The sequence below is a fragment of the Lepidochelys kempii genome, chromosome 7, assembly GCF_965140265.1.
Source record: "Lepidochelys kempii isolate rLepKem1 chromosome 7, rLepKem1.hap2, whole genome shotgun sequence".
In the NCBI taxonomy this organism is placed as follows: Eukaryota; Metazoa; Chordata; order Testudines; family Cheloniidae; genus Lepidochelys; species Lepidochelys kempii.
The window spans coordinates 15,255,569-15,269,188 of NC_133262.1; the positions used below are offsets into that span (position 1 = coordinate 15,255,569).

At 41.0% G+C, this 13,620-nt stretch overlaps 1 protein-coding gene across 2 annotated transcripts in view; it reads right to left on the reverse strand.

Annotated features, from left to right (window-relative positions):
• Positions 1–13,620, reverse strand: part of SUMF1 (sulfatase modifying factor 1) — a 553,524-nt gene that overhangs the window by 296,585 nt on the left and 243,319 nt on the right. For both annotated transcript variants that reach the window (XM_073351176.1, XM_073351175.1), the window contains exon 8: positions 2,331–2,393. In XM_073351176.1, the coding sequence (XP_073207277.1) occupies positions 2,343–2,393 (51 nt within the window). In that variant the 3' untranslated portion in view covers positions 2,331–2,342. The remainder of the gene's footprint in view (positions 1–2,330; positions 2,394–13,620) is intronic.

A 13,620-nucleotide genomic window follows, 5' to 3' on the forward strand; every position in this document is an offset into this window, starting at 1 on the left:
TGTGAAAGAAGCTTACTGGAACATCTCTGAGGGTGAGATATACTTGTACTCCGTTTCTTAATATATTAGGCTTAGACTTATGTGTTTTGTTTTATTTTGCTTGGTAAAATAAAACCAAATGATTTTATTTTGCTTTGTTCTGTCTATTATTACTTGAAACCACTTAAATCCTACTTTTTATACTTAATAAAATCACTTTTGTTTATTAATAAACCCAGAGTAAGTGCTTAATACCTGGGGGAGCAAACAGCTGTGCATATCTCTCTATCAGTGTTATAGAGGGTGGACAATTTATACAGACTAAACTCATAAGTTTTATACAGAGTAAAACAGATTTATTCGGGGTTTGGATCCCATTGAGAGCTGGGTGTCTGGGTGGTGGAAACAGGGGCACTTGCTAAGCTGTTTTCAGATAAGTCTGCAGCTTTGGGGGGCATGGTTCAGACCCTGGGTCTGTGTTGCATCAGGCTTCCGTGTCTGGCTCAACAAGACAGGGTTCTGGAAGTCCCAAGCTGGCAAAGAAAGCAGGCTCAGAGGTAGTCTCAGCACATCAGGTGACAGTCCAAAGGGGGTCTCTGACCAAATCCATCACACACACACCCAAAAAAACAGCCTTATTTGATGATTCCTCACTGACAATTACTTTTTGAGATCTGCAGTACAGGCCATTTGCTGACCTTAAATTTGTGTGACATTTAGTTAGCTTCAATTTATTAAAGTGGATCGATGATTTGAAAGTTCTCTTCACAAAACAACAGACAGCCTCTCTCATTGATAGAGCCCTGTGATGATACACATTTATATCCACGGATGTGGATATCCGCGGATATAAATCAGTATCTGCAGAACCGCAGGGCTCTCCTGGGAACTGCAGCAGCGAAAAGAGCAGAACGTGGGGCTGCCGCTCCCAGGAGCCAGCACCCCGTGCCAGCAGTTCCTCTGGTGCAGCTGTACTGCCCGCAGCCTCGCCCCCAGCCCTGTCCCAGACTCTTCCACAGAGCTGTCTGTGCCTCTTGTGTGGGGGTGTGCGCATCACTTGAACACAAGAGAGTGACCAGGGACAGCTGCCAGTGAGCCTGGTGCCCGCCTCAGTGAGTGGGGCTGGGGGTGGTACAGCCACGCAGGAGGAACTGCCAGCGTGGAGCACTGGCTCCTCAGAGCGACAGCCAACAGTCTGTTTCTTTCACGGCTGCAGTTCCTGGGAGAGCCTTGTGGTTCCGCGGATACTGCTTTACATCCACACAGATATCCGCATCTGCGGATCCAGATTTGTATCTGCTCAAGGCTCAACTCGTTGATTTTTCTGGGTGATGTTCAGATCCTATGATCCACCGTATAATTCATAACAATGTGGTGTAGTAGGTAGAAGCCAGGATCATCCCATAACTGGCCATAAAATGCATGCCAGCAATTTCATCTCCCACAAACAAGCGATTAAGCCAAAACTGACTTGTGGCAATGTATGAACCAGGCAGTTTTCACAACTAATTTGGGCAATTAGTTAAGAAAGTAAACCATCACAATAGACTCCAACTTCACTTCTAGCCTGAATGCCCTAGATAGAAATGAGTAAGGTATCTGCTCCAGAATATTTGTTTTTTTAACACAATATGGCTGTTAAAATTCAAAAGTTAATTTGGTGGGTGGGTTGGTAATTAAATTATTGTGGGTCATATCTAATTAAAAACAGATTTCAAAGCACATTTCAAGCTGTGGGGCTGGATGCCAGCTTTAGGGATAGCAGAGCTTTGCATACAATCAAATTGAGGGGGTAGGAAATAAAAGCAGCCAACAGTAAGAAAAAAAGTCAAAAGATAAAAAGTATTTTTAAAATTGGGAGGAATTTATCTTACAGTTTGATCCCTACATTTTATTATTGGCCATTCCACGTCACACATTTCTGAAAAATAGCCCAGAGACTAAAAGAAGAAATCTGAAATTGGAAACAATTAACCTCTATGATTTTAAAGATCATAGTTGCATCTAGGTTCTGTATACATTTTTATTCCAATGTATTTGAACAAAACAAACAGACTATCTACAGATGTAGGACTGACAGGCATTGGAAAAATGTCTTGTTAGCATAGGGTACACAGACCATTAACTTGCAATAATAAAAAGTATCAGAATTTAATTTAGCATTTAGCCTTGTTTTGCTGGGGTATAGTGTAGACACATAAGCATATCACAAACTCCACTTCTGCTGTCCTGACAGCTACCACCTCAACATCCTTTGCTGTCAATGCCACTGCTCACTCACAATAATAAACTAAGGGACACACACAGGGTCTTCATGCGTCAAGATGAGGTAAATCAATTTCAATTCTTACCATTGTGGAAGGTCACTGAACATCGCTAGTTGTTCTGTGGCACTGGTGTTTCGAAGTATAGTTCTAAAGGGAGGAGAAGAGAAACATGTTTGGGAAAAAGATACTGCACTCTGACAATATTTTATATTATCCCAAACAGAGATGCTCCTGTATAAATGGGGAGTAGTATGCTCCTTACCCAGCCACAAAAGATACACACAGCATATTCAACAAAATTCATCAGAAAAAAAGAATACATAAGCCCCATGCTGAAGGACATTCTGTTTCTGCTAAGTGCCTTGGAGAAATATTTAAGAATAGTTTGCCCTTATTAATGCCTTATTACAAATCTAGATCAGGCCCTGTGGAACCTAAGGTCATTGAAAGATCACCAAAACAAAGGAAGCTGAAACCGTTTAGACTCATCTCCCTTCTCTCCTTAAGTGTATTGCAGTGGTTCTCAAACTGTGAGTTGGGACTAAAATGGGGTCATGACCCACATTGGAATGGGCTGGTCAAGGCCAGCGTGAGACTTGCTGGGCCTAAGGTGAAGCCCAGGGCCCCTCCTGACTCTGCCTGGGCTCACATAGTACTTTTTTGTTGTCAGAAGGGTGCAATGAGGTTTGAGAACCGCTGGTGCATCCTGTTGATGAATTTTGATGTTACGTAGGTATTAGCCTCCAAACAACTTCAAAAAATGCAAGGGTAAATCATGTACAACCCCTTCATTAATACAGCCCCCCAATGAACATGTATGGCCAATAATATGGCACATTAACAGCAATTGTAAAATCAGTCATAGCGGTGAATATATTGCTATGCTATTATTCAGACTGCTGCATCCTCTCTCCTATGCAGTTCGTCACAGCATATTTTATCTAGAAGATCCAACAGCCATGCAGAATTCCTTTCTAAAACTGTTTATTATGAGTACATGGAAGGATAAAGACAATGCCATCGGCAGATGACAGGATTTTGGTCACTTGAGAGTTAATGTTTAATCCTGAGTTCTTTTACTGTCAATTTAAAAACAGCCATCCCACCAAAAAACAATCTTATATTCTAAACCTCATTCAGCAAGTTGCTTAAGCATGTGTTCTAAGCTTAAACTGGTGTCTAAGCATAAGCTTGCAATGATGAAGAGGACAATTTTCAAAGGGCAAGTAGCCTCCTAACTCCCATTGAGCACACATGTAACAAGTTGTGAAAAAAAAAAAAAGTGAAACTTCTCAAACAGAGACCAGCTCTCTTGCTTAAACATTTTATCATCTTTAACAGGCAATAGGATATTGTCAGTATAAAATATACTTTAACCTACTGTAGGCAAATAGATAAAAACACTAGTACAGAGTGCCATAACTCAACATTTGGGGTATCCCCCCCCCCACACACACACACCCACCACAAAAGTATCTATTTCCATTGCTGCTTTTGACATCAGTAAAAATGTTATACATTGCCTCTGGATATGACAGAACTTTCAGCTAGCCATACACAAGCTATTATTAGAAAGTATAGATCTTTCCACTTGATGTTCTTCTCCCTGATTGCAGAAACAATGACACTATATAAATTAATTGAAGCAAAGAAAATATCTTCTGCCTTCTAAGGCTTTAAAGTATCCACTAATGAAAGTTCTCTTTTGGTTTTCCTGACATCCTAATTTCATTTTCTATGTGAAATTGTAAAACTGGCCAAGGCAACACTATAATCTTAAGTAGAACAGCTTCTCTTGTTTTGTAATATTGCACTTGGAGAGCTTGAAGAAAGCAGAGAAGGTTTGCAGCTCACACAGTGCATAAAGAGTTCTGCAATTATAGTAGGGGTGATGGTTCAAAAACGTTGCCATTTTTAATTCATATTGGTATAACCCAATGGTGAACGCATGTTTCACAGGCCCCTCTGCCATTCTTCAGAGGATATGTGGTGTTACAACCCAAAGCGTGGAAGCTTGCCTCTTTAGTTCAAACTGTAGCAGCTCATGCTTTCAAATGTGGAAGTCCTCAGTACAATCCTTAGGATGTTAGCCAAGATAGCAGCCGTCATACTGACACAATGTGTTTGCACAGATGAAAGTGGATATTACTGTTTTGCCTTTTTAGTGGTCCCTGCACGTTTATTTTATACTCAAAAATTTTAATGAAGTGTAACTGGGGGAAAAATAGCCCTGTTCATCCAGGAATTAGATAGCTGTATGCTAAGATTGTTTTAAAGTTTTATTAATATATAATGCCTTCACAAACTTAAGAGCACAGAGACACCTCATATTACCTTTTGCTCAGGGACCAAAATGAGAGTGACTAAAATCTTAAATGGGGAAAGGAGGTGGGTAGGCCTATATTATTGACAAACTGACTGTAAAACACGAAACAACTGAAGGGAGAAACTCCTCAAAAGGTTTTATTAGAATTTCCAATGAGAAAAAGTGCCTACATCATCCAAACTTTAAGAAGGATACAAGGTGGTGGTTAAAACTCACATTTGTTTTTACTCATGAAATGCACTGTGGTATCTTAAAAGATTCGTTTTGACAAATTTGTATTCTCATTGAAGTTAACAGCAACAGAATTTACCAATAAGCTCCTGAATGAAGGCAGTAAGATTTCAGCACAGTTAAAGAATTAAAGAGAAGTTGACTGTTGACATTTCTGCAAGTTCTTTCTAGCAGCTCAGAAACAAACTTGAATGGAGATGGGAGGTCAAGTTAACGTGCAGCAGGCACATCTTGGGCAGCCATCAGTGAAAGCTTCCCTGAACCTCCTTGACAATGTGTCACAGTGCTGTTCTGGCTGAACTCTGTCTAGTGGTAAGAGCATAGTTCTAGTTCCAAGATGATTCTGTAGCCTCTAAAGACTAGATAATCAGAGTGCCAATTCTGATTGTGGTATTGGTGATACTACCTACATCTAAAAAGGAACCTGACCCCTGGAAAAGGACTAAGGCCTTTCTAACAGACCACTGAATGGCCATACTTCAGTAAACCTATAAGGCTCGGTTACCCAATCTGAGACATCTGATCCTCCTCCACAAGCTATTTCAAGTACTTACAGTGTGCATTAATGTACCCCAGCACACACAGTACCCTTTCCTTCAGCAGGGTGAATGAGAGCCTCCTATATAATTCTAAGGCACCATATTTTCTGTTTTGTGACTACTACACAAGATTAAATACGAACTTGCTTTTCCCCTAGGAAAATAAACTAAATTTTAATAGTGTGATATTAAACTGTTTATTGCATACAAGTCAATTAGTCACCATGCACAATACACTAAAAGACTGATTTTCATTTGGGCTTCAACGGGCCCTTTAATTTTGTACCTGCAAGTAATTACATATGCAATTGTGTGCCCAAAGAACTTTTATGGGTCCAAACTTAGCCATTTAACTGTCTGATCTTCAGGATCTAACATAAGCGGATATCTAAGTGATACCAGCTGAGTTCAAATATTTACAAGCATACAGATCTAGGCAAATTTATTAATGCAAAAACTGCATTAAAAATTTGAGAATATCACTTCAGGTCAGTGCCTTATAGGTACAATTGTTACCATAAACCACTTTTAAGAGACTTTGACTAGAATTAATGAGACACTGTGGAAAGTAAATTATATTCTATATCAAAAAATAAAGTTTATAAAAGTAAATGGAAAAATTTAAAGAAATAACTGATAACATATGAAACAAATTTCCTTTCTAGATTGGCATTTAAAGACTTAAATGTTTATTTCAGATTCTACTGCCTTTACTCACATTGAGTACTACTTATATCCTCAGTAATCCCATTGATTATAAGAAATAAAGCACTATTCAAATTGAGTAATGGTGGTATGACAGGGTGGACTAGGCCCAGAGACCCCCTAGTGGAGCCTCAGGGTCCTCCCACCCCCATTCCAGGAGAAGAGCAGTGGAGTTAAGTCCTCCAAGCAGCCTACAGAGACTGCACAGGAAGCAGCCAATCAGAGGATTGCAGGCTAGTATAAAAGGAGCTGCAGTGCAGACCAGAGTCAATTCTTTGCTAGAGGCAAAGGATTACAGATAGTGCTCCTGGCTGCCTAAAGAGAACTGCAGCTCCATGAACAGCTCAGTGCTGGCAGGGACTGGGGGAGCAAGGAAATGCTCCTGAATGGCTGCTGGGCCTGAACACAAAAGAGCCCTGAGGTAAGGGTGAAGCTTTGGTGAAGGATGGAGCTTTGGAGAAGTGTCCCAGGAAACTGAAAGAAGCTTCACTGAAGGGTCACAGTGGGACCTGGCTGTTATTAGGGTCCCTGGGTTGCGACCTGGAGTAGTGGGTGTTCCTGGGTCCCCCCAATAGGTCACTGGGGAAGTGGCCTACAATTGGACAGCAAAAAACATCTTGAAGGAGATCTGAACTATTCAGTGGCCCAGCTGAAGAGCTAGGGTCAGAGGGGCCCAGGGAGGGTAAAACCATTGCCTCTAGAGAGAAAGCCCTGGGGGTAGGGCTGGACCTGTTTAAAGACTCCAGGCTCACCTGACCAGAAGGGGTGCTCATGAGAGGTGGGTGCCCTGCACTTACAGGTGGAAGAATCTGGACCTAAATAATTCAACAATGAATTACAATTTTTTTTATAGTCATCTCAAACCAACCTAGAGAATTCTCTTGTAATGAATTCTATTCAATAGGTTTTTAAAGTAATTTCCATAGAACCTTATTTGGTTTCATCTCATTAAGTTCTGTAAGCTGCTTCTATAGGAGAGGTCATTTAAAAACAGATCTCATCCAGGCTGATGTATGGTCACTGTGCCACCAGAGATCCACAATCAAAAAGTGGTTTTGCTGCCTTTTGTCCTTCATCCCTGTTGAACTTAAGCATGGCACAGGTACTTTGGGGGAGAAAAGTTGATGCAGCTTTATGCACCAGCATCTCCTTACACCCAACCAAATTAACACGACTGGCATCAAGCTCAAAAGGAGATTGCCCTGAACACTTGCATTCATGGCTTTAAAGAAGAGTATGGGGTTCAAAAAGAAAAGTGCTGGTGATCCAGAACAAAAACTTGGCCATTATTTAATACGCCATAGCCAGTGGCCTACAGACAGGTCCAGCCAGGGGAACTTGGACAATCCACATTGCATATCTACAAGGGAATTATCACATTGAAAGTGCCCTACTGTAATAGACTCTGGCAGTATTTAGCATAGAATAATCTTGCTCCATCACACTGCCACTATCTTACCCAGAGACTCCTTTAAGAACAGTGCAGAATAGAAAGATATATAAAAAGCTAGATTAGACACTGAAATCCATTTACAATTAATTAGTGAGTAATGAACTTGACAAAGTCTATGATCCTCATATGAATGGTAATACAAAAAGCACAAAGTCAACAATAAATATGCAATAAGGAGACTGTCCCTCTGAAGAAAAACTTTGTTTTCCCTTGGCCTGGAGACAAAGGCAGCATTAGACAATTTCAAAAGTGACAAGAGCACTTTCTCTTGAATGGTTCTAAAACATTAAATTAAGTAACAGCTTTGCTCTTTGAGTAACGTTTGGTTACTGGGTAACTGTTCTGAGAAGGAAATATTTGTGATGCTTTTCTGCTTGAGCGCCACACACATCATAATATGTATTGAAATGTCTGAGCAGTAATGGGAATATCTTTCAGAGGAAAGTGTTTGGTTATTTACAAACAAAGACTATATTTAAATTAACATTAGAGAAGCAGCACAAGCCATGGGAAAGCAAAGAAGTTCAATGGAAGTTTTCTGTGCTGTCCTTTATGCACCCTGATGTACCTACCTTATGGCCCTGACTGCAAAGTTTGGATCCAGAACTAGGGCTTTGATTCAGTATAGATGTCAGGGTCCAACTGTAAGTTCAGAGCCAGATATTTACAGTAAACTCCTGATTGTCCCAAAAGCATGAGGGACATGGATTTTATTCGGACAATCAAAAGAGCTGGAGTTGTTCAGTCACTCAGCAAGGGGGTGGCCTCCCCTGCAGCCAGGGGCTTGTCCTCCTCCTCCTCAGTTCTGACTGGGGGTTTCTGCTCTGCCCTGCACACTCACTCCCATGACAGCAGGGCTGCAGAGGGCTCCCTGTGCTACCTCAGGCCAATCACACAATCCCTGCAGGCACAAGGAAAGCAGTGGTATCTGCAGAGCAGAGTTGTGGTGGGCAGGGAATGGAGTGTCACAGGCCCTGCGGCAGTGCAGGGAATTCCCCGCTGCCACCAAAGCGTTCAGCAGCCTGGTGGCCTCCCTCACGGCCAGGGCAGCTCCCAGACTTTTGAAAAAGTCTGGCTGCTACTTGTACTGCATCTGAATGGCTGATTGAGAAACATAAGGTAACAATCACATAGCTTTTCCTCACTCTTCCTCTCACTGAGCCAAGCTTCAAGGGCTTAAAGATTGAACATCCAAAAGGGTTAGATTCCACTTAAGAATCTTGAATTGATAGGAGTCAGGGGATTTAAAGATTCCACTAAATACCGCTAGCATTAACAAACAAAAATAAATTCTCTTTTACCTGTCCTTTCTGAAAGCCACTGTACTAGGTCTGTGGCCATTAGAGCATCCTGGTTGTTGCCCTGCTGCATGCCAGGGCCCCTCTGAATTTCAACGCAGATTCTGCTGCCCCAAGCTGCCTTTTGCATCAAAGGAGAATCTCCATGAGCACTAACAGTACAAGGCCTGTAGCATAGAGTTCATCATCATGTTCCTATTAGGTCTCTGGCGTTTAGGGCAGTGACGAAGCTCCTCCATGCCTGCCCGTTTCTGGCACAGAGTTAAGCATATTCATTCCATTCAATGTAAAGCAATGGGGCACAAGCACACTAGCCTGCTCATTCCACTCCAGCAGAGGCAAAGGTTTTATTGAAATCACTGACAAAGTTTGAAATAAGTCACCTTATCACTAACAGATTCAAATCATGAAAAATCAGAATAGGGGAAACCTACAGCCTCCTTGAGCCCTATCGTGGGGTTTATAGGTGTCCACCCCCACACTGTGTATGGGCCTATGTGACTACAGAACTTCCCTTCTTCCACAAGCTACTGAGAAACAGGACGCCCATGAGAAGCCCAGTATTCACACATAAATGCCTAAATAGGATACCCACATCCCACATTTGGATGCTCAAATCAGCACTTAGATGCATAAAACAGGTATTTGATGCAACTAAGTACCAGTCTGAGTGTCCAAATCCCTCATTTGTCAATCCAGTTAATTGGCTGTGTTCGAACACAGAGCCTCAGTGTGCCTATAGCCTGCCATCCAGAAAAATGAAGCAACGTATTCATCTCATATGACCAAGCTTTCCTAACCATGAATAAAATGATCGTGATGAGAGTGTGTGTGTTTGTTTTAGAGATGATGAACAGAGTGCTCAGACAGGATTCCCAGATTCTCTAGTAGCCAATTTCAGCTCCGGTGATGCAGATGGATATAAATGGTTTGGTAAATGGTCACACTGTTTACAGAGACACTTTCCAGCCATTGAAACAGTAAAAGCTGCTGGGTGGATGAACAATGACTGTGTGAAAGTGCATCAGTTCAAGAAAAATATGAGAGTAAGTCCCATGTAATTTTATTAGAATCTTCAAAAGTTAAGTAATCCCAAATGGTTGGAGTATTTATGAGCAGAACACAAGTACGATCAGGCAAAACAGTCCCTAGTGGGTAAAAAAAATTTACAAAGCATGCCGTATACTATCCAAGAGTGCAATAAAGCAGTTCCTCAAGTGTAAATATTTACAGGCAGAACCAAGCTCTTTCAGATTTTTGAGTGATTGCCTGGTTGTGACTATGGTTTCAGAGAGCATTTCCCTTATTAGCTGTTCAGCACTACCCAGCGAAAAGCAGCAGCAACAGCCCTTCAATGATTGACTTCGTTCCTACTGGAAAGGCAGTCAAAGAGGAAGAAACTAGTTTTAAAATTGAGATCACGTGGCATGCATTCCCTGTCAGGTTTTAAAATGCACACAAGCACAGAGAGAGAATGAATGAGCCTGGTCATTTATTTGCACAAGCACATTTATCATCATCATGTATGACAAAGGAAGATGAAAATGACAAGCTCAGCCAAACTGGAAGCGCCAATAAATGTAGTTTACAGTTGTTGTTGTAGCCATGTTGGTCCCACTATATTAGTGGGACAAGGTAGGTGAGATAATATCTTCTGTTGGATCAATTTCTGCTGGTGAAGCGGACAACCTTTTAAGTTTATACAGAGCTCTTGTTCAGGCTTGAAGGCACATTCTCCCCTCAGATCAAGTGAGGCCTCATTCCCAATACAGCCTCAGAAGCCAATTACAGAAATGTACAACCACATCTTGGAACTACACCTTGTATTCTAATACTTCTCAGGGGTCAATTTTAGAATCCCAAGACACTGATGAATATGCTAACCTCCCTATCCGGATACATCAAGATACTAAACACTAGAGTTCAGTAAATTCTTGGGTTGTCAGTTCATAAATTTGTAGTTTTTTCCTTGATCAAAATGAAAACTCCCAAAATTTTCATTTCTGGGTTAATGAAATATTTTGTTCAACAGTAAATGATTTTCTTTTGCTTTGTTGTTTTAATTTAGTTTCTTTTGAGGGGCTGGTGGTGGGGTTTTTTTTGTCTTTGTTTTTTACAAAATTTGACCTGAATTTGCATATAGTTTTGGTTGACCCAAATCTTCATTTTTGGCAATAAACTATTCACCCAAAAAATGTCTCCCACCTCTACTAAACACAGAAGGCCTCATCAGCTTCCTATAAGAGTGCTTTGAGCTCTCAGAATGGTGGGAAGGGACCTTAAAGGTGCCATAAAGGGGCAGCTGAAGAGTGCCTTAGTGGGAAAATTCTTTTGAGGACATCAGTTGCTTTCCACCCCCCATTTCCCTCCTTTTGGGGTCCAGGACATGCTGGGGCTGCCTGGGGACTGGGAAGAGTCATGACAGAGATTGAATATAAATAAACATAATGCACTCCAGCATGTGGAATGGTTCCTAAGGAACTGTTTAACTGGCATAAGTCAGAGTAGTCCTAGGGCTGACTCGGACTTACAGTAGAGGCCAAAAAAACAGGAGTACTTGTGGGTTGGTCCAGGAATGGAGAAGATGGCAAAAGTAGCTGTGAGATATCTTTGCCTTCCCCTCATTCACCTGCACCAAGCATGAACTCAGTGAAACTGGGGAATGGGGATGGAGCCCAAATATGGGCAGAAATCAAAGAAGTTAAAAATTGGGAATATTGAGCATCTCATTAACCCTGGTCCAAACCAAGTTTATCAGGTCATCAACACTCCTTTCACTTAACAATACCTTGAGCAGAATGATTGTAGCCAATCCACAATAGCCCTGCATGGGCAAAATATAATTGCAACCAAACAACATTTTAAAAAAATCCCATTGTTTAGCATTGCCATCAGCAGAAGATTGGCACTACGATTTGCCATTTCTCAGAGCTCCTCTTTGCCTGCTGTGAAAAAATAATGATCTGTTGATCTCAGATTGTCACTCACACTGTGTTCCCACTAAGCCAGCATCTGTCTCCTTCTTGGATGTCTTTTTGTAATATTTACTCGCTGGCAGGGGAAAAAAAAGAATTTTCTCTTTCTAAATGGCATTCGTGAAGAAGTACTGACAATAATAATGATCAAATTTCAACAGACTTGCCCATAACTGTCATAATGATGTTCCTGCCTGACTACAAAAAAGACAAATATTTGTACTGCGGTTCAAGTGTCAGCACCTTTTGCAAGTATTTTATGACATTTCATCTACCATAATAAGTACAAATTATCCATGCTCAATTATTAAATACAGAGCAAAGTTCAGCCATGTATAATTACACTAGAAGTGCGTTTAACTTCCAGAATAAATATACATTTTAAATCAGTGTTGTGGATTTTTGAATGACAAGGTAAAGCATTACAAATAAAGTCCCCATATTTTGGAGCATGTATTTCACCTTCATTATAAGCTCTCCCATAAACACACACCCCCCCCTAATATAGGTCAGTCCGGAATGTCTGTTAATGTTGCTGAGGTTGTCATTAAGGTATTGTATTATTCTGGGAGGGAGATTAATATGTTGTGCGAAGTGTGTTTTACCATCAGTTTGAGGCTGACTGAAGTTGCTTGTCATGATGTCAAGTCTGTCGCCATCTCTGGAAAATGTGCTCTGTGAGCATTAGGGCATGATTAAGAAGTGTCCCATAACCTGAAACTTCCTTGGTTTTTAGGGTTGTGTTAAGGACAAAGTAAGAGGGAACATCACACTTCATGAACTTTAATCCCTTTTGAAACCAAGTTTGATTGTTGAATGTGTAATCAACCCACCAAACTTGCTGGTACCTGTATAATGCATGTGTTTAGCTGAAGTGCAAAACTACAGTCCTAGCCAATTGTGATCATTTAGTGAGAGCAAAAAGGCTAGTTTCCAGGTGGCTGTCTGGCCTGGATTTAACAAAAACACACACACACACTACAGAGTCTTGCAATAAGGCTGAGATCAGTCCATAGCCACCAAGATACAGACACCTGCCCAGATCTCCTGCCTCTGTATGTTCTGACAGAGATAGATTCCCCATGTTAGCAATGACCATATTTCCACTGGCCAGATCACTGGCAGCAGTAGCACCAACTTCCTGGTTAAACCCCAGCATAACTCATTGTTTTCAAGCCCATTCAGTCCTTTGCCACACTGATAGATTGGTCAGTCTGAATGACAAGTCCAGGCGTTGTTTTTGATCTGTTGTCACTGAAAATTGGATGGAGTTCACAGAGAGTTCCAGGCCAGACCCAAACCTGGAAATAGGTCTGATTTTCCAAAAGGCTCAAAAGCAGCTGTCCTCAGGAAATAGTTACCAAACTAGCAGAAATGTCATGAGTTCAGTTCATCTTGTGAGATCTCCACCTTTTGGGACCAAAAAAATCTCAAATGCAATTCATGACAATATTTTGGTTCCATCCACTGTGAATCCTACCCTTTATTTGATCTTGAACTGAAGTCAAAATTTTATTTTAATCCTGATCTAGATTCACACCCTCACGTCCTCGTCTTATATGTAGGTACTGACAACCTGGATTGAAACATCCTCTTTATTTGGCTTACACTAATTGTATTTGTAGCTGAAGAGTTATATTCATGAAAATAAATATTCTCACTGAAATGTATTCTGGTGTGTGGTGAAAGAAGTTTAGCTTTTGCAAGATTTTACAGGAGTCAAACACAAAGAAGAGGCTGGCTGTTCTTTAGGACAATGCCCTCGTCTCCAATACAGGGAAAGCACAATGTCTCTAATAAAAATGAGATTCTTGTCTCACATTGTTTTATCACTTGAATCTTTTGGG